Here is a 19031-nt window from a genome sequence, read left to right on the forward strand (position 1 = left end):
AGTCCTGGGGCAGACAAGGCTCATGACTGTGATATGCCTTGGTTTTTTGTCCTCCTCCATAATTCTCCCTTAAAACCACTTCCTTCCTCTACGAAGTTTTATCTGAAGACCCCCCACTTCCCACCATCCAGATTAGTGCCCTCATGATGGGTTTCCCCCGGCCTGTTGCTGCAGGATGGGAAAATAGAGACTTTCCATTAGCTCAGGCCTCCCCTGACCTTCCAACGCAGAACTGCGAGCTCCTCTGACACTCCCGGCCCCTTCAGCCTGCCTGCTAGTAGGTTTCAGCATCTGATGACGTCATTTAGACTTCTGTCTCCTGATTTATTACCTGCATGGCCTCACCAGAATGAAAGCTATATGAGGGCAGGGGCCCCCTTGTGTGCACCATTCTTAATGCAGTCCTTCCCCAGTGCTCGGCATGCAGTCGGTGTTTAATAAATCTACCTGCTAAGTCAATGTGTGGATGTCATCTGCCGCCCTGTGTGACGGACACTTGCTTGTGCTCCATGTTCCCTCTTGAACCGTAACCATCTTAAAAACAGGGACTGGGGTGGGGGTGCACCTGGGTGGCTCAGTTGGTGAAGCATCTGCCTTTGGCTCAGGTCATGATCCCAGGATCCCGGGATGGAGTCCTACATCCAGCTCCTTGTTCAGCGGGGAGCCTGCTTCTCCCTCTGCCTGCTGCTCCCCCTGCTTGCACTCTCTCTCTCCCTCTCTTTCTTTCTCTCACAAATAAGTTAAAACAAACAAACAAACAAACAAAAAAAACCAAAAAAAACAGGGACTGGGTTTTCCTGGTAACACCCATATCGTCCAGAAAGGTTAGTCGGGACTGCTAACTGAATGCATTTATTTGCCAGAAACACAGGATGGGAGGATGTAGAGAGCATCCATCACGGGAGATTTTCAGTGTATGTTTCCAGGGTGAGCCTTTCATGCGGGATTATTTTATAGAGAACTTGGCTTCTCTGGTTGATTCCCATTGGGGGTTGGCCTGCAAATGGCCCCCAGCTAGGCCTGTGGCCTCTAGAGAGCTCTCTGCGACCAGACTTTGAACCACTGGTCTGGTCTGAGCTTCCGGCTGCGAGGTCGAAAGGCCTGGAGCTGAGGGAGCAGGACGATCGGGTGGAGGCTCCACCCTTGCAGGGTGCGGCTGACATGAAGTGAGAAGCCAGCCATCCACCCACGGAGGACCCCCCCACACACCCGCCATCTACCCTGTTGGGTCACTCGGGCTGTCCGCAGATGCTGTCTGGGTGTCAGTTCTGCTTTGAACAAGACTGCATCCCGGAGATCACTCTGGCTCCCCGGGTTCCTCTTCGGGGAGCTCAGCCCACAAGCCAGAAGTCCCAGCCTGGCTGGGAAAGGCGTGAGGCCACCTGTGACTTGGGTCTGACTTCCCTGAGGTCATCCCCTGCCCCCGGCCACCCTGAAGAGGTGGGACAGCGCAGGGGCTCAGCCCGGGACCTGGATCCAAGTCCCAGCTCTCTACCATTCCCCCGCTCAGGTGTTACCCTGAGTGTGCGGGCCGATCTCGCTGAGCCTCAGTTTCCTTGACTGTACCATGGGGACAACCATAGTGTCCATACCTCCCGAAGTGCCTGGGAGGAGTCAGTGACAAGCGGTTGGAAAGAGATGAACGTGGTGTCTGCGGGCTCCTGGCAGGTGAGAGCTGTCAGACACGGCTCTGAGGCGAGACAGGAAGGTGACGGTGTCCTCATCCTCAGAGCATGACATCTCAGAGGGCCTGAACCCCATGGCAGGTGTGGAATGTAAAAGCAAGGTTATGGGCGGTGCCTGCGTAGCTCAGTCAGTTAAGTGTCGGACACCTGATTACGGCTCATGATCTCAGGTCATGATCTCAGGGTGGTGAGATCAGGCCCCACATCGGGCTCTGTGCTCAGCAGGGAGTCTGCCTGAGAGTCTCCCTTCCTCTCCCCCTTTCTCCGTGCATGCTCTCTCTCAAATAAATAAATACAAATAAATAAATAATGAAATAATAAATTACAAATTATTATAAATAATATAAATAACATATATAATATAAATAAAATAATAGTAATATAAATAAAATAATAAAATTTTAAAAAGGCAAGGTTATGCTTTGCTTCTAGGCTTGGCCCTCATTTCTCTGTCTCTCTGTCACCTGGATGTCAGTGTCCAGAGGACTACCAAGCCTGCCTCAGCCTGGTCCCTGAATGCGGAGCAGAGCCTAGCCCCACCCCCACATCCTCCTGCGTTCGACCAGACCGACAGGAGTCAGAAACGAACTTTTCCTGGATGAGACTGGAGGGTTTATCTGTTATAGCAGCAAGTTATTTCCTCCACTAATTATCTACATACCTATCTATAGCTATTTCAAAAAGAGCTGAAAGAAATCCACCAAAATACGAACTTTTTCAACAATAAACATTAGTGACTTGTGTCATCAGAAATCAGGTTAGACTTTTTTAACATAGATTTTTAAAAAAACCAACAGCCTGACTTCCCTCTCCGTCCTACGGACCCCTCCCTGGTCAATGTCTCTGGCCCCTCGGGGTCCATCCTCCACCCATTTGCCTCTTAGCTTCCGTCCCCACCGGCATCAGCAGCAGATTCCCAGCTGGCTCTGTGGTGTCTGCCAGGGAGGTGAGTGGCGAGGGTCCCCACGGGTCCAGGACTCTGAGCCCTCCAATTTGGCCCTCCCATCTAACCACCTGGCTGCTGGGCCCCCTCTCTCCAGAGTCAGGAGCCAGGGTCCATCTCGTCAAGTGTAGCATCACGGAGTTTTCACAGACTCTTGAAGGCACAGAAAGAAGGCAGCGTGTCGGCCCTCACCGCCCTCCCCCTCCTGCCTGCTCGTTATGAAAAGGTTCTTTATGTTCTTTCAGAAAGAACGCCGCATGTGTACACACCACACTCCTCCTTCCTGCCTGCCTTCCTCCTCCTTGCATTTTAGGGCAGGGCTCCCGCACTTGACTCTATTTCTCCCTAACTGCAGGGCCAGCGCTGTCTGTTCTTAGACACCGTTCTAGAAAGTGGGAATGATTTGTTTGTGAAAGCAGCAGAAGAAATGATTCTATTAGTTCTGACTGCTTTCCCCAAGTCTCATGAAGTCCACGGGCAACCAACCCAGTCTGCTCCTTGCTGTAGGAGGGAGGGCCGTGCCTAGCCAAAGCCATCTGTCTCTGTGAACACTCGCGCTGCTGGACACAGGCCCCTAAACTTGCTGCCATGGGGGAGGCACCTGATGGGGATTCAGGAACCTTGAGATCAGTCCCCAGGCTGGCTGCCGGATACAGTCATAAAAGCACAGGCTTTGGAGTGAGGAAATTCTAGCTTCGAATCCTGGCTCTTCTGTCTCCTAGGCAAAGAGAGTAGCTGCCCTTTGGGGAGAGACAGACCGGCCAGGGAACTCAGGCCTGTGTCTCCAAGCTGAGTGGTTTTAGTGCTCCAGCAGAGCCTGCCAGCAGCCAGGCCATGGGGACCCCACAGGCTGCTTTGGCCAGTGTCCCGTAATGGCTCAGACGCACGTAGGTGGGGCCTCAGCCCTGGAAAGGAGGGAGCTCGATGGGGTAGGGGTGGGGGTGGGAGGGAAGGGCTGTGTTCTGCTTTGAGTGGGTCAGTGGCAGAGGAAGGGAGGACCCAAGCCCAAGTCCTGCCTCTCCACAGGGGTGGCTGAGAGCTCCCAGGGCTTCTTTGCAGTGCTGCGGGCCTGCAGTCCACACTTTGAGCAGCAGGTCGCTGGAAGCTCCTGGCAGAAGGGAGGTGGGAGCTGAAAGCCTCGGGAAGAGGGCCTGGTCCTAAGATCACGGAACGTCAAAGTCAGAAGAGACTTTAAGAGTCAGTCGGGAGGGGCGCCTGGGTGATTCAGCGGGTTAAGCCACTACCTGGGCTCAGGTCATGATCTTGGGGTCCTGGGATCGAGCCCTGCATTGGGCTCTCTGCTCAGCAGGGAGCCTGCTTCCCTCTCTCTCTCTCTCTCTCTCTCTGCCTACTTGTGATCTCTCTCTGCCAAATAAATAAAATAAAATCTTTAAAAAGAAAAAACAAGAGTCAGTCAGGATCTGGCAGAAAATGCATAACCTCAATCTAATCACGAGGAAACATCTGACAAACACAAAATGAGGAACTCTCATTAAAAAAGAACCAAAGGTGGGGGGTGGCGGGGAGGGAAACCTGTATTCCTTTAAGAGATCAATGTCATTTAAAAAAAAAAAAAAAAAAGCCGAGGAAATGTTCCGCATTAAAGGAGGTAAAAGACACCTAACAACTAATTGCACACCTGACCCTGGCCTGTTTTCCGAACAGGAGGAGGAAACGCCAGCAACGACTGTATTAGCTCCAGGGACAGCCTGGAATACAGATGGCGCCTTGGGTAAAAATATCCTATCGGGGTGCCTGGGTGGCTCAGTCGTTAAGCCTCTGCCTTCGGCTCAGGTCATGAACCCAGGGTCCTGGGATCGAGCCCCACATAAGGCTCCCTGCTTGGCGGGAGGCCTGCTTCTCCCTCTCCCACTCCCCCTGCTTGTGTTCCCTCTCTCCCTGTGTCTCTGTCAAATGAATAAATAAAATCTTAAAAAAAAAATACCGTCAACGTTAATTTACAAAGTGGACAGCGTTCCTGTGGTTATGCAAGAGAATATCCCCATTCTTAGAGTGTTCAGGGGGTTAAGGGCCAAGATATACATCCCTCACCCTCAGACAATTCAGGAGAAGCATTATGTATGCACAGACAGGTTGTAAATGATAAAGTGAATGAAACAAGATATTAACAATCCACAAACGGCATGTGGCTATTCCTATTTTAATGCAGCATTTCTGCTCCTAAAGTTTGTGAAGTCCGAAGTTGTTTCCAAATGGAAGGCTTAAAAGCTAAAATATTTATGGGGGCATCTGGGTGGCTCAGCCGGTTAAGCATCTGACTCTTGGTCTCTGCACAGGTCTTGAGCTCGGCATCCCGAGATTTCACGCTGGGCGTGGAGCCTGCTTCAGATTCTCTCTCCCCCTCTGCCCCCTCCCCCACCCCTTCTGGCTCAATTAATTAATGAATTAAAAGCTAAAATATTTAGCAGCAGAACTGATTATTTCAAACAAACTCCCACACTGAACTCCATGTGTAAGAAAGGACAGGCAGGGGTGTGGCCCTGCCTGTGCTGTTTCCCTTTAGTAGCCCGAGGGCTACCCCCCGGGAACCCAGCATGGGAACCGCTGTGGTGGGGAGGCAGCTGTTCCTGGATGCTCACATGTTAGACACTCACACACATATCTGATTGCATCTGATCCTCGAAACAGCCCTGAGAGGCATACCCAGGCTCATTTTGAGAGAACCAAGGTTGAGGAGATCAGTACCTCCTGACGCCTATGCCGTTCTGATGTTTCCCACACCCTCCCCATGAGCCCGTCTTCCCATCCCCATTTTACACACCCATGGAGGCCTCATGAGATTCACGTCCAAGGCTAGAGCACTGAAGCTGAGCTTCAAGTCCAGGTCATGTGATGGAACCCCAAGACCCCTGCTCTCCTTGGCAGAAGCTGCTCCCTCCCAAATGGAGAAGCAGAGGCTCGAGTGGGGGCAGCCCCTGCCTGCTGCTCATAGCAGCGGTGAGATGGGAAGCCCTTGTACTCACAGTCCAGTGCTCCCCCAGCAGTGGGAGGGGAACACACTGTTCCTTGATGAGAAACCCATCTGTTCCCAGTGGGGAATCTTCCCACCAAGCCCTGGCCCCGGCCTGAATTTCTGGGCTGAGAGAATCCAGCCTCCCTCCCTCCCGCGAGGACAGGGAAACCTTGAGGCCCCTTGTTCATCTCTGCTCTTTCCTGGGCTTCGCTTGTGCAGTCTGCTCTAGCCAAGGCCTTGCTTTCCTTTCCTTTTCCCTCCAAATTAGCCATTCCCTCCCCCATTCCCTGTTTCTGCTAAGTTTTCAGTAAGTCAATTCACCATCAGCGAGAATGATGGTGTTTGAAGTCACGGCCACGGGCCTGGGTGTTTAAAAGCACTGCAGAGGCCCCTGGGTGGCTCAGTCGGTTAAGTATCTGACTCTTGGTTTTGGTTCAGGGTCCCGGGATCAAGCCCCATGTCAGACTCACGCACTCAGTGTGGAATCTGCTTGAGATTCTCTCTCCCTCTCTCTTTGCCCTGCCCTCAGGCACACACACATTCTCTCTCTCTCTCTCAAATAAATAAATCTTTAAAATAATAAAAGAACAAAAGAATTGCAGGAAGCCCAACGCTTCTGAGTAAACTAGGACTCAATGAGAGTGGAATTTTCCTTTTGAGCCCCAAATTGTCTCCCTGATGATGCCTCAGGGTCGGTAGAGCCCTTGGCCTTGATTTTACCTTGAGACCCGGCACAGCCCCAGAGGAAAAAGATTCCCCCAGTTAGAAGTTCAGACAGGGAAGGTAACTGTCCTGATTTAGTACCAGCTGCTGCATGAGGTGCAAATTTGCAATTAAATCTCACAACAGTCCCCCCCCACCCCATAAGGTGGGTATGGCTATGGCCATTTAAGGGGGAAACTGAGGCTCCACGAACCTAAGTAACCAGAATACAGTCACAGAGCTGGGAAGGAAGCCTGGATCTTTCCCAGCACGTCCCTCCGAGGTCCCAGGCCAGCCTGCTTGGTGTCTCTTGGAGGCTGCTTGCAGCAAAGGGTCCTTCAGGGCTCTGTCTCCTGTCCGGCTCAGTCCAGCTCTACTGCTGCCCCCTCTCCACACCGTGCAGGGCAACCCGAGATCCCCCCACCCAGTTGCTGCAGATCTGGCTTGCTTCTCACTCTCAGGAGGTCTGGGAAGGTCCTGGCCAGCCCTCTGCCATGCCACGACCTGGTCTTAACCTTGAGCTTCCCGCTGCTGCTGGGAGGCACTCCGGGCACCGCCCCAGGTCTCCACACCCCTGAGGCTGAGAGCGTTGTGAGAGCCTGGGGTTCTGCAGGCTCTTGCTGCCCCTCATCTTATTTCCTTGGTGGTTTTAAAGGAATATACTTGGCGGTGGAGTTCACATGCTGGACGGCTCTCTGGGCTCCAGACGGCTTAAGACCCAGCATCTCAAAGCCTGACACCTGCCCCAGGATAATGAAATCTCCACTTCCCCATCCCGTCTCCACTACAAGGCTGTCTCTCCCAATCCATTTCCAACATTCTGCTAAATGGTGAATGAGAAGTTTTAACTTGACATGGGATCTGCTTTCAGGGAACAATTCTCCTTCCAAGATTGCGACCGGATGCAGGTCCGTGTAACCCAAAAGGGTGACTTCCACTTAGAATTGTGGACTGTACCAGATCTGTGAGGGAGCTTTCCTGGGGGAGGGGGCCTTGCACCATCCCTCAATTGCTTTTTGCTGGCCTATGGCCAAACAGGCCTGCTCTTCTCCAAGGCAGATGGAGAGAATCCTTAGCCTAAAACAGCCAGCACTGGCCGGGCCTACCATGTACTGTGCAATGAGGTGGACATTTTACATATGTTGCTTCTAATATTCAGAAGTGACTGAGTATGGCTTCCGAACCATTAGGGGTCTGAATGTCCCCTTTGTAAAACAGCTTCTTTGGGTGAGGAAACTGGGCTTTAAGGGGTTAAGTAAATCATTCTAGGTCACACAGATAGTAAGCTACAGATCAGGAATTGAAACCCAAGTCTGTGTGGCAACAGACGTCACAATCTTTCCACTCTCCATTACCACGGCTGTCATGTACAGTCATACAGGTTGCTCACTAAACAAGGGCATCCAGGTGAAGAGGTGATCAGGGCATGAAATCCAGCCACCATTCTGTTCACTAAGTTGTGCACTAAGATGTGCCCCATGGTGTTGTCATGCCCATTCTTGTCTGCCTAGAGGAGCGCTGTGGTAAACTGATTATGAATGGTCCCAACAATTCCCTTCTCTACATCTGTGCCCCTTGCTGTGTTAATTTGCAGCTCTTCCCATCAAGCAAGGTTAGTTCCTTGTCCCTCGAATCTGGGCTGGTCTTGTGAGTAAACACATCAGTGAAATGTCTGAGTGGCATTGTGCCAGTGAGGCCTTGGACCCCAACAATAGCCATGGGTACAGGTCCAGGCTAACCTGCTGGAGAAAAAGAGATGTGTGGCCCCATAACCCACATTCCTGGCCCATCAAGAGCCAAGCAACCAACATTCAAGCAAGGCCCTCCTAGCCCAGCCAGCCTCCAAACAAGCCCCTCTGGCCACGGCCCCACGAGACAGCCCAGACAAGGTCAGGCCCAGGCAAGGTCAGGTGCAGACAAGGTCAGGTATGCTCCCCACCCCCCATCAGCATCACTGCCACACCTCCTGCTGAGCAATAAAAAATGTGAACTGACTGGAGTGGCCGTTATACATTGATTTCTGTGCCTCTGAAATTCTTAAGTTGAAGTCCGAACTCTTGGTTCCTGGGAATGTGACCTTATTTGGAAATAGGGTCACTGTGGATGTCATCAGTTAGGATGAGGTCATACTGGAGCAGGGAGGAGGGCCCCTCATCCAATATGCCTGATGGCCTCAAAAAATGGGAAGTTTGGACACACACACACACACAAAGAGAACACCACAGTGTTGCCACAAGCCAAGGTATTACCAGAATCTGGGAGAGAGGCCTAGAACACAGCCTCCCCTCGAGCCTTCAGAGGGAGCACGACCCTGTGACACCTTGCTCTCCCACCCCCAGCCTCCAGAAGTGTGAGACGATGTTGTTTCAGCCATCTGCTTTGTGACACTTGTTATAGCGGCCCAAACATAGAGAACTTTCTCCTCATCAACACAAACAAACGCAGTGTGCTTGGCTTCCTTGCTTTCCTCCCGTGTGGAAGCTACTCATGGCTCATGGCTCTCCACCCGATCCCCACGTAACCCCTAAGAGGTGCTCAGGGATTCCGCCCCACCGTGCCCCGTCCTGCCTCGGAACCTGGAAAGCGTTCTCTCGTGCCTTCCAAAGGCTCTGGAGTCCTTGCTGGCGAGGGGTCCCAGGCCCATACAGTATTGCTGTTCCTAGAGAGAGCCCCCAGCCCAGGCTCCTCTGGCTGCCTACCTACCTGGGTTGCCGAGAGCCATGGAGTCGTAGATGAGCTTACAGGTCTTAAGGAGGATGGAGATCTTCTTCTCGGGTGAGTAGGCCTTGTGCATGCTGGTAAACTTCTGCAGGATCTTCTCCATGACGGGCACCTCCGGCACGCTGGTTGTCACACCCAGGTCAGTGGTGGTGGTGGCCAGGATCACCAGCTGGTTCTCCTTGAGCTGCTGCAGCGAGCCATCCTTGCTGTGGATCTCACGCAGGCACGAGTTGATGGCTTCTTTTAAGGGCTTTAACACACACTTGTACAAGGCCGACTCCACAATCGCTTCTGTGGGGGGGGGGAGCGGGAGGGTGAGGAACCCAGCCACCTGGCTTTGGTGCCCAACAGTGTGGCTGTCCCCATCTCCTGGTCCCTGGTAGGACAAACTCAGTACCCCAAAAGCCACCCCTTCGCAGTTCTGACACAGGAGACCCTTGTAGTACATTCAGCAGAAAGCCACACTGCAAAGACAAGGGTACAGGAGCCCTCTGGGACTGAAACATTGTATCCTCATGCTTTTCACAGGGCTGCCCACCAATGCCTTAACTTGAAAGGGCGCTATTTACATGGGAGCTGTATGGTACACAACCTGTGCAGTTGTATATGGAGGGCCCTGGGGGGCCTAGGAAATGTTTTGTAGAATTATTCTTAATGTGTCTCTTTGAATTCTCAAATCCACTTGCCTCGAGGCTCAAGAATACAGTATAACCAGAATCTGACTTCTTACCACTTCCATGGCCACCACCTTAACCTGGGCTGCCATTATCTTTTCCCTGAGTTCTATGAATAGTCTCTTGCCCTGGCCCTTTTCCATTTATTCTCAGAACAGCAACCAGCATAAGCCTGTTACAGCATGTTTGATTCCTGTGCTCAGAACTCTCCAATGGCACTCACCTCATGCACAGTAAAAGCCGGAGTGTTCCCCGTGGCTTATAAAGAATCCTGCCTACGACCCTCCTCCCACCCGGGACCTTGTAGTCTGTTCTTACATATCATCTTGCCTGCGCCCCTGTGTTCATGCTGCTCCAGCCATCCTGGTCTCCCTGCTGGTCTGCTCCTGCCTCAGGGCCTTGGTGCCTGCTATGCCCTTTGCCTGGAGAAGTCACTCAACAGCTGCATCTACATACATGATCTCTTCTTCGCTGTTTGAATGTCATCTAATCCAAGAGGCATCCTGACAATGTGGAACGGGATTTAGTTGGCTTTGATCTCAAGGCAAGTCTGCAACATACACGCCATTATCCCCACTCTACAGATGGCCCAACTCAGGCTCTGATGGTGTGGGTCCCAGCTAGGTGGGGGCTGAACAAGAATTTGAACCCTGCCTGCCTGACACCATGGCGATACTTGTACCCTTGGGTTGACAGTAGGGAAATGTTCTCGGAAAGTCTTTTTGGCTCTATCCCATCCCCAGGGGAGGGCGCATGTCTTGTCTATATAGGGAGACACCTGAGCTGCCCTACCCCTGGTGGGTAAGGGAGGGGCCCATGCTCCCATGGTTGAGTCTCAGCAGAGATCCAGATAACGCTCCCTTGCCATGCAGGCCTGGGCTTGACCCATGTCCGCGTTTGGTGCTGGGCACCCCCCAGCCCCGTCCCAGGTCCTCATCCTACCACCTCCTTCTTCCCCTTGGCTTCTCCAGCCTCTGCAACAGAGGACATGCAGCTGCCCCTTTCTGCCTCAGCCCACTCCTGCCCATCCTCCCTGGCCCGCAGCGTGACCCCACTGGCCCTCGGAAGCTAGAGGTGTGGTGACCTGAAGGCAGGGACTCACGGTGAGCATCCCCCATGCCTCTGACTCCTGCATGACCTTGACCAAGTCCTTTCCCCTGGCAGGGCCCGTTTTTCTCATCTCTAAAGTGCGGGGGGGGGGGGGTGTTGGCTGCGGCCCGTGCCTTCTAGATGGGGGGGCGGTGGTCTGCATCTCTGAGCCCCAGGAGCTGCAGAGACAGCTCAGGCCCTCCGCAGCTACATACAGTAATACTTCTTCTGCCCGACTCGTTCCTTGTGCTTGTCTCCCTAAGGAAATCAGCAGCACCCTGGGCAGGAAGGTGGCGGAAGGGGGAGGGCGGCTGCCCCTGTCCTCGAGCTTCTTCCACAGGCTCATGGGCCCAGGGGCAGAACTTGCCAGTAAGAAGCCGATCAGCAGAGGGGTCAGTTTGTAGAAAGTGGGGGGTGGGGGGACCGTCCAGAATCATCCCTCCCCCACCCCTCCGGCCCAGGACTGACCTATCTCCTCCTCGGGGTGCAGGGCGGGGTCTACTAGGGCCCTGAGCTCGGTGCTCTGCAGCAGGTAACTCTTGAGCTGGGTCATCATGGTGCGGATCTCCTGCAGCATCTCGGTGCTGGAGGTCTGGCGCGCCATCATTTCCAGGCTGTACACCTTGTAGTCCTGGACCAGGCTGCCGAAGTACGAGGCCTTGTCCTGCGCCAGCTCCACCACCTTCTTGTACAGCTTGCGGTTGTTGGACAGGAATGCGTGGAAGACATTGGTGAAGCTCACCAGGCTCAGGCGGTGGCGTGCCTTGCCCAGGATCACCGACGGCTTCTTCTTCCCCCCAGAGCCACCGCCGAACGGCTCCAGCTCCTCCTCCGTGCTGCTGGTTGAGTAGGAGTCCTGGTCTGTGGCCGAGGCGGGGACTCCCAAGCTGTCCGACAGGGAGGCCAGGGAGCCCTTGAACTCGGCCGCGCTCTGGGGCCGGGTGCCAGGAGTCCTGGCTTGGGAGGCAGGGCTCTGGCCTTCTCTGGGGGGACCCGGTGCAGGCTTCTCGGGGGCTTCCTCCTTCTCGGAGGACTCGATGCTCTCCAAGGGGCTGGGAAGGCCTGAGGCCAGCTGCCGGGAGATCCGTTTCCTCCTGGGGGGCGGGATTGGGGGTTGTCGGATCTTTCTCGGCGGCTCTGGCATGCTGCCCGGATCACTGGTTTTGGCCGCTGCTTCCTGACCTTGCTCTGTGGTCCTCTGAGGCCTGTCCCCAGGACTGTCTGAGGTCCCCTGGGGAGGCGGGCCGACTGGGGATGACCTGGGAAGACCCAGCTTGTCCCCCTCTGCAGGCATCACCCTGTCCACCTTCCCCACGCTCTGGTCCTCCAGGGAGACCTTTTCAGAGATGCGGCGTCTGGGAGGAGCGGCAGGAAGGGTCTTCTTCACGGGTGCTGGAGGGGCAGGGGTCTGCTTTGAGGGGCCGGGGCCTGCCCCTGGCTTCATCTCTTCCTCCCTGAGCGGGCCCAAGCCTGTAGGGGGGCGTGAAAGCCTCTCACAGGCTGCCATGGGTGGCTGGCTTGGGTGGCTGGGGGGGCCTGGGGCATGGGGTGCCAGGTGGGGGGCGGATGCTGGGGGTGAGGGAGGAAAGGCCTCTGGAGGTGGGGGAGCAGTCACTGGGGGGGGACTGGGCAAAGGACAGGCCAGAACAGGAGTGGGAGGTGGAGAAGGCCGGAGGGGGCTGGAGGGTTGGAGCGGGGGTGCTGGGGGAGGGGGTGCTGGGCGGCGAGGGGCCCACTTGGAGGTGGGTGAGGTAGCAAAGGAAGTGGGAGGCAACGGGCGCAAGGGGCAGCTTGCGGGGGGTGGCTGGTCGGCAGGTAGGGCACTGCCCCCACAGTCCTCGATGAAAATCGGATTCACAAACCACAGGCGGTCATTTCCTATGGACAGCTCAATTTCACACGAGCAGTTCTCGTAATGGGCCGTGGACCTGAGGCTGGAGGCTGAGGGTGCTCCGGGGGCTGGGTCTCTTGCGGGCTCCGCGGGGCTCCCACCGCCTCGCCGGGGGTTTAGCGAGGAGTCCCAGAAGCCTGTAGAGACAAGAGAAGAAGAGGCCGATCAGTCCCAAAGCCAGGCCCCCCCATGCTGCCTGCTGGGGCGGGGTGGAGGGTGGCGTTTGTGGGCGGGCTGGGGGCAGGGCTGGTCCCAGTGTTTGCTTCACTGCTCTGAGGGCTGTTTCCCCTCTTGAGCTGCTTTAAACCTCTCCCACCACTTCCTGCCTCGAGAGGGGAAGCCCCGTTTGGTTGTCCCCAGGCTCTGCGGAGGTGGGGCTCTGCGGAGGTGGGGCTGGGACCTGATGGTGACAGGCAGAGCTCCCGCTCTGCCCTTGGCACGTGAGAGCCCACCAGGAGGGCACCGATGGCTTGGGGTGCAGGCACGGGTTGGGGGAACAGAAGGCAAGGGGTTCTGCAGCCGACCGGCTGGGTGCCCTGGGGCAGGTGACTTGACTTTTCCAGGGTTCCATCTCTGGTCATCTTTAGAATAGGGGTCCCCATGGGGGAGGTGCTTTGGTCCCATTTTGGCCACTACGGTGGCTGTGTGCAGGAGGAACGAAATATGCATTGTGGCCGGTAAGCTCAGACCTGACCATCCAAATGGGGAACACTGGCCCCAAGGCGAAATGCCTCGGACTATGAATCTCTATGTTAAAACAGGCAAACGTCCCATGCCCTCCGTGTGTGTGTGTGTGTGTGTGTGTGTGTGTGTTTAAGTGTGAGTGTGTGTGTGTGTGTGTGGTGGGGGCGGGTGGGTCAGAAAGCAGGGGGTGGGGGTGCTGCACTGCTGGCTCTCAGTTCCAGCACAGCCCTTTCTCCTGACCCATCCCACATAGACGGCCCACGGCTACGGCCACTGACGCAGGCCTGTCCCTCCCCAGACGAGGTTGGTCAGTGCCAGGCATGTTCTGGGTAAGGGGCATGGGACATCCCAGCTGTGAGGGCACAGGCGGCTGGCTAGCTCCAGAATTCTTGAGTTTCTGACCTCTGGGTACTATCGAGGATCTAGCTCAGCATCTTCCAAAAAGGGCGCCAAGTTTTGAGAATCATTTCAGATGGTGTCTAGGCCCCCGTGGGCTCACTCCGGCAGATTCCCCTGGAGAGCGATGGGGATGCCAGTCTCCTCAGCCTCTTAATTTTAGACACCGATATTGCAGAGCCCCTTGCTAACCATGGGGCCAGGCCTCCAGCCTTTCATCCCAAGCTCCTTACTTCTGGAAGGGATTCATCACTAAGAAAACTGCCAAAAATAACATCAGGAGCAAACACGCACTGCATTCTGGCTGTGTGGGCAGCTTGCTCTACATGGGTCATCTCATTGACCCCTGACCACAGGCCTTTGATGTAAGTCCTAATATTGTCCCCAGAAGACATGAAGATTAGAGACCCAGACAGATTAAACAACCTGCCCAAGGTTAGGTTGGTGAGTGGAGGAACCGGGATTTGAACCCAGTCAGACTAGATCTAAAGCCTGTGTGCTCAGCCCCTGGGGTTCTGTGTCTTCCTTCATAGGAACTTGCAACACTTCCCATCTGAGTTGCTCTCCCAGGGTCGGAGCTACAGTGTGGTGTGCGCCCCAGAACCGGGGATGTGGTAAGAACACCACAGGCTCTAGACGTTGAAAGAAAGGGAACATGATAAGATGGCGGATGGCAGCCATTGTGTGCCTGCCCTGAGACAGGCACGCCCAGGGAGGTGGGCCTTTGCCACCTTGTCGGCCAGGGGGTGGCAACTGCAGTCATGGGGAGCAAGGTACAATCCACGACAATGAGGCCGCTGGGGCACTGACTGAAAGTGAGTGTGTGTACACCCCCCACCCCGGAACATGTGTCCCTCCCAGGGAGGAGAAAGGGGCTGCTCCCCGTTCAGCCCTGGTCTGGGCAGAGACGCTGTGTGGGGCAGCCTGGGGCAGCTGGCCAGCTGTTTCCATAGTGACAGGGATGATAACTGTTCACAGAAACTGTTCCCCATTCACAAAGCTCTGTGTGCCTCACAGCCACCACCTGCGGACGTGGGGAGCCCGGCACACGAGGGGAGCCTCGGGCTCTCTCACGGCCAGAGCAGGCTGGTTTTCAGATGGTCTGGGCCCTGCATTTGCTCTCTGGGGCAGCTACTGACCTCTGCATGACTGACCCACTCTCCCGGGTGCTTCACGCTAAGCACACAGATGTTCTGGCCCCAAGGGGTGAGCCCCGGAAGCCCCGTGTGCCCCATCTACACGGGACCAGTACAAGTTGTCTCCTGGGAAGTGTTCTAGCAAGGAGAAGCCAGTCCGACTCAAAGGTGAACTGGCAGCAGCCCCACGTGTGAGCCGAGGCCCCTGACGCTCCCCTCCAGGTTCTCTTAAGACCTTCCTTTGGGTAAAGATGAAGTCATGGGCAGATGATGAACAGAACTGTCCGCCTACACCTGGACATTCTCACTGCTCACTTAGACTCCGGCCTTAGCCTGCCCACACCTCCACCCAGTCTCCTCCTCAGGACACAATGCTGTGCACAGAGCAGACCCTTGGTTGCTCTTTGTTCAGAATTGAATCACTGCTGACCTTTTAGCCTGGCATTCAAGGCCTGAGGGATCTGGACCTGCACATCTTTTCCAGCTTCACCTGCGGAGCAGTTACCCTACTCACTCCTTCCTGAACATTTCACGGGGCTGTCCCACTTTAAGGTCTTACAAATGCCGTTCCCTCTGCTTGGACTCCTTTTTCTACCCTCTCCACCTGGCAAACTCTTAACACCCCTCACCACCCAGGTCAGATGGAACCTGTTTGGTGGAGCCTTCCTGACCCGTCCAGACCTCCTGTATACTCCTCTGTGTCCCCCCCAGCTCTGGGGCACACCCTGACCCATGTGACTAGCACCAGGACTGGAATTCTGGGGTTCTGTCTGCTTCCCTCCCGCCCCCTCCAGGGTGTGAATATTTGTAGAACCGAGGCATTCCTGGCACAGAGCAGGAGCTCAGCCCCTGGGCTCATGCGAGTGCATGTGCTTCGCCAGAGTGGACAGGCAGGTGGGCTTCTGAGCAGGGGCACGTAGGCAAGGTTCATTTTGATGGTAACGTGGGACTGACCCGAACCAGGGGAGGACGGCTATAGGCAAGAAGAGATGAGAAGATAGGAGGAGGAGGGCAAAAAGAGGGCTGAGGAGCTCTGGCCAGCCCCACAGCCTGGCTCAGCATAGCAAGGTGGGGCCATCACGCACAGGGAAAAAAAAAAAAAAAGAGCACATTTTCCACCACTTGCGTGTGGATTCTGGCAGGATCAGCACAGACAAGGGGCTTCAGAGCAATGGGCCCACAGCCTGGGTGACTACGAACTGCTCCCCCGCCCCTAAGATAAGCCTCGTGGTTATACTCTGCTAGGGCAGCTTCAAAGCCAATGCCACTCTGAGGGATGGGGGAAGCTGGGACTGAGAAGCTGTATCCTAGGGTCTGGAAGCCTGTCAGGGAACCACAGTGGCAGCCTTTATACTAGGAAAAAAAAAAAAAAAAGGGAAGTAGGTAACTTTCTCTGCAGCCTGCAGAATGCCAAGGCCAGGGGAGAAGCGGAACCCAGTCATGCAATGCTAGTGGTTGGCAAAGCAGAGTTGGGGGGCGGTGCGCGTGCGTGCACCCGGGCCCGCGGGCACCACGCCAAGCCTCAGCTCAGCTGCTGGAGCTTCCCTGAGCAGCCGTGTCTTCCCTGCCTCTGTGCTGCCCCCGGGCCGAGGGGGATGTGTCGCCGGCCTGGCAGCGTCCAGCAACTCGGCTGGGGACACCTCTTGCTAGGTGTCTGCTCCTACAACCCTCAGTGGGCCTGGGTCGGGCCAGGTACTGGGCCATTGGCTCTGAGGGCCAAGGTGATGAAGGTTTCGTGCTTGGGGAGCCCCAGACTAGCAGCAGACAGAGAGGAGATGAGTAAACGCAGCAAAGTATTCCAGATACTATGGAAATAGCTCGAAAGTCCAATGAGTTCCGTGATTTCGTATTTTTGCGGCATCCCAAGGATGGGCAGTTGGACTCCTGAGGTGTCGTTCACACTTGGGTTGTCGATGGGTGTTCAGTAACTAGGAGAACTCTCATTGTAGAATGTAAAGGAGAAAGCAAAGTCCATGCAAACTGGGAAAAGCTTGGAAGAGAACAGGTGCTTTCTCCAAACATGTTTTAAACATGTTAAGCGCATATATACCTCCAATGTGTCTGAGACCCTCTGCAAATCTAATCCTTATTTACCATTGTTTTCTCTACGTTCCTCCGGCACTTAGAATCGACTGTTAACTTCAGTCATTTCATGCTGCCTGTGTGAGTTCTGTGGCCCCAGGATGACGCTTCTACAGCCTGCTCTCCCCAAAGCTGGCCTGTCTAAGGCCAAACCTGGACCTTCTGAGGTCAGCTCATGGGCCATGAGCAACCCTTCTGGGTTATCACATGGTGCTGACCCTGCAAAGATATAGCTCTGTTTCAGCAACATTATCCCTGCCCGAGCACCCAGGCTTTGCGACAATTTGGATATTTATTATTCATTACATTCTGCTCTTTTTGTAAAAAGTGGGGAGAATGCCAGAGTAAACTGTAGACACTACTGATAAGAGACACAGAGCCTCACAACTTACTCCAAGGGCAAGGTCAGCAGGTGGGGCGGGGCCGGCGTTACAGCGGGGTTGGTGGAGGTGGAGGGGAGCGGAGGGGAGCAGTGGCCGACAGTAGGGGGCAGCAGGGGGGTGGGACGTTGCTGGCAGCAAAGCCCGGCTGACCTTTTGCTCTGTTTCTTGGGGAGTCCCCAGTGTCCCTTCCCTAAGTCCTCTTCTAATCTATGCTAGTTAGAGTGGGTTTCAGTTCTTTGTCAGGAGAACCCCTGGTCTACAACAATGAGAGATGCGCAATGCTAGTGTGTGTGTGTGTTTGTGCGTGCATGTGGCGGGGCAGGGGGGGGTGCTGGGCATATTTTCTTTGTCTTGCATATTTCATATCAGTGTTATAGGTGAATGCCAGTCCAGGAACACCTGTTGTGTAATCCCTCCCAGTCTTTTTTCCTTTTTGCAATGCAAGTGCTGACTTAAGCTTTGATGGCTGAGACGTGCATTTCAAAGAGGCATCCTTCAATATCTTGAATAAACACGTAGCTAGTCACAAGACTAAACAGCCCTAAACATCCCGGCTGCCTTCCTCCACGGAGGCTCCTCTGCTTTAGCGATCTTGGTTGATTTAGATAACCGACCGTCTGGGCCACTTGTTTTCTCTTCCAGCATGTTAAATTCCAGTCCCCCGTGTCTTCAATTCAACTGAATGAGCGTGCGAAAGCCCAGGTTCCCACCGTCAGCCCCAATAAAAGCAGAACCCCAAGCCCACGTGATGAGCGAGCAGAAGGCAACTGAGGGCAAAGCACAGGCTGACGCCGCCCCCCTGCTCCCCCCACCCCTGCACTCCCAGGTGGGCTACATGAGACATTCCTCAGGCACTCCCAGCTGCCCTAAAGCTAAGGGAAGGGAAAAACAAATGGTTCACGGATAGAGATCACAGTCCTGCAGGACGGAAGTCTCCCTCCGTTTACCAAGGTCTTGTCTTAGATATTTACAAGGAAAATGCACTCCTATCAATAGCCTAACTTCTAGAGACCCATAGACTCAATTTCCTGGAGCCCTAACCTCCCCCTCTCTCCCATGAGTGATGTGAGAAACTGAGTCAGAAGGGAACAGAAGCAAAATTAAATTTCTTTATGACCTGTAGCCCGTTGACAAGGGCCTGAGATAGGCAAAACGTGACATCCCTCCTGGGAACTCCCAACCGTCTTAATGTTAGTGCCTTACTAGAAGGAAAAACAAGTTTAGCTTGACAACAGCCGGGCCCCCAGGATCCTAAGAGTCTTCCGAAGCATGTGAAAGTCCTTTGGGATGCTTCCCTTTGTCCTTCCCTCCCCCAACTCCCAAGTATGTAATTAGTTACTTCTCACATCCCTAGTGCGGCAGCCCTTATCGGCCCAAGGGTCCTGTCCCCGTGCTTTAATAAAACCACTTTTTTGCACCAAAGACGTCTCAAGAATTCTTTCTTGGCCATTGGCTCTGGACCTCACCCACGTTCCAAAACTATGCATGAGCGTTCTCCGCATGACCTCACTGTGGGGCCCCAGGGGTGCTATGTAGTTTCCAGCTTGTGCGAGCAACAAACCTTTATTTGTTCAGTCTCCTGATGGTTGTTGCAAACGTCGGGCATCGGCCGGTCCAACCACAACATCAGGCACTGATAGGTTGAGACCAGCACACGACATGGCCTGAACC

The 19031-nt window shown here is 54.6% G+C and overlaps 1 protein-coding gene across 2 annotated transcripts in view; it reads right to left on the reverse strand.

Moving 5' to 3' along the window:
* Window positions 1-19031, reverse strand: part of RIN3 (Ras and Rab interactor 3) — a 120751-nt gene that overhangs the window by 18370 nt on the left and 83350 nt on the right. Inside the window, exons 6-7 of one of the 2 annotated variants that reach the window (XM_080808129.1) lie at window positions 11257-12816; window positions 9004-9316 (exon numbers count right to left, since the gene is read on the reverse strand). In XM_080808129.1, coding sequence (XP_080664255.1) covers window positions 9004-9316; window positions 11257-12816 — 1873 coding nt within the window. The remainder of the gene's footprint in view (window positions 1-9003; window positions 9317-11256; window positions 12817-19031) is intronic. The other variant, XM_080808130.1, reaches the window with a different exon arrangement.

The sequence above is a fragment of the Martes martes genome, assembly GCF_963455335.1.
Source record: "Martes martes genome assembly, chromosome: 7".
Taxonomy (NCBI): domain Eukaryota; kingdom Metazoa; phylum Chordata; class Mammalia; order Carnivora; family Mustelidae; genus Martes; species Martes martes.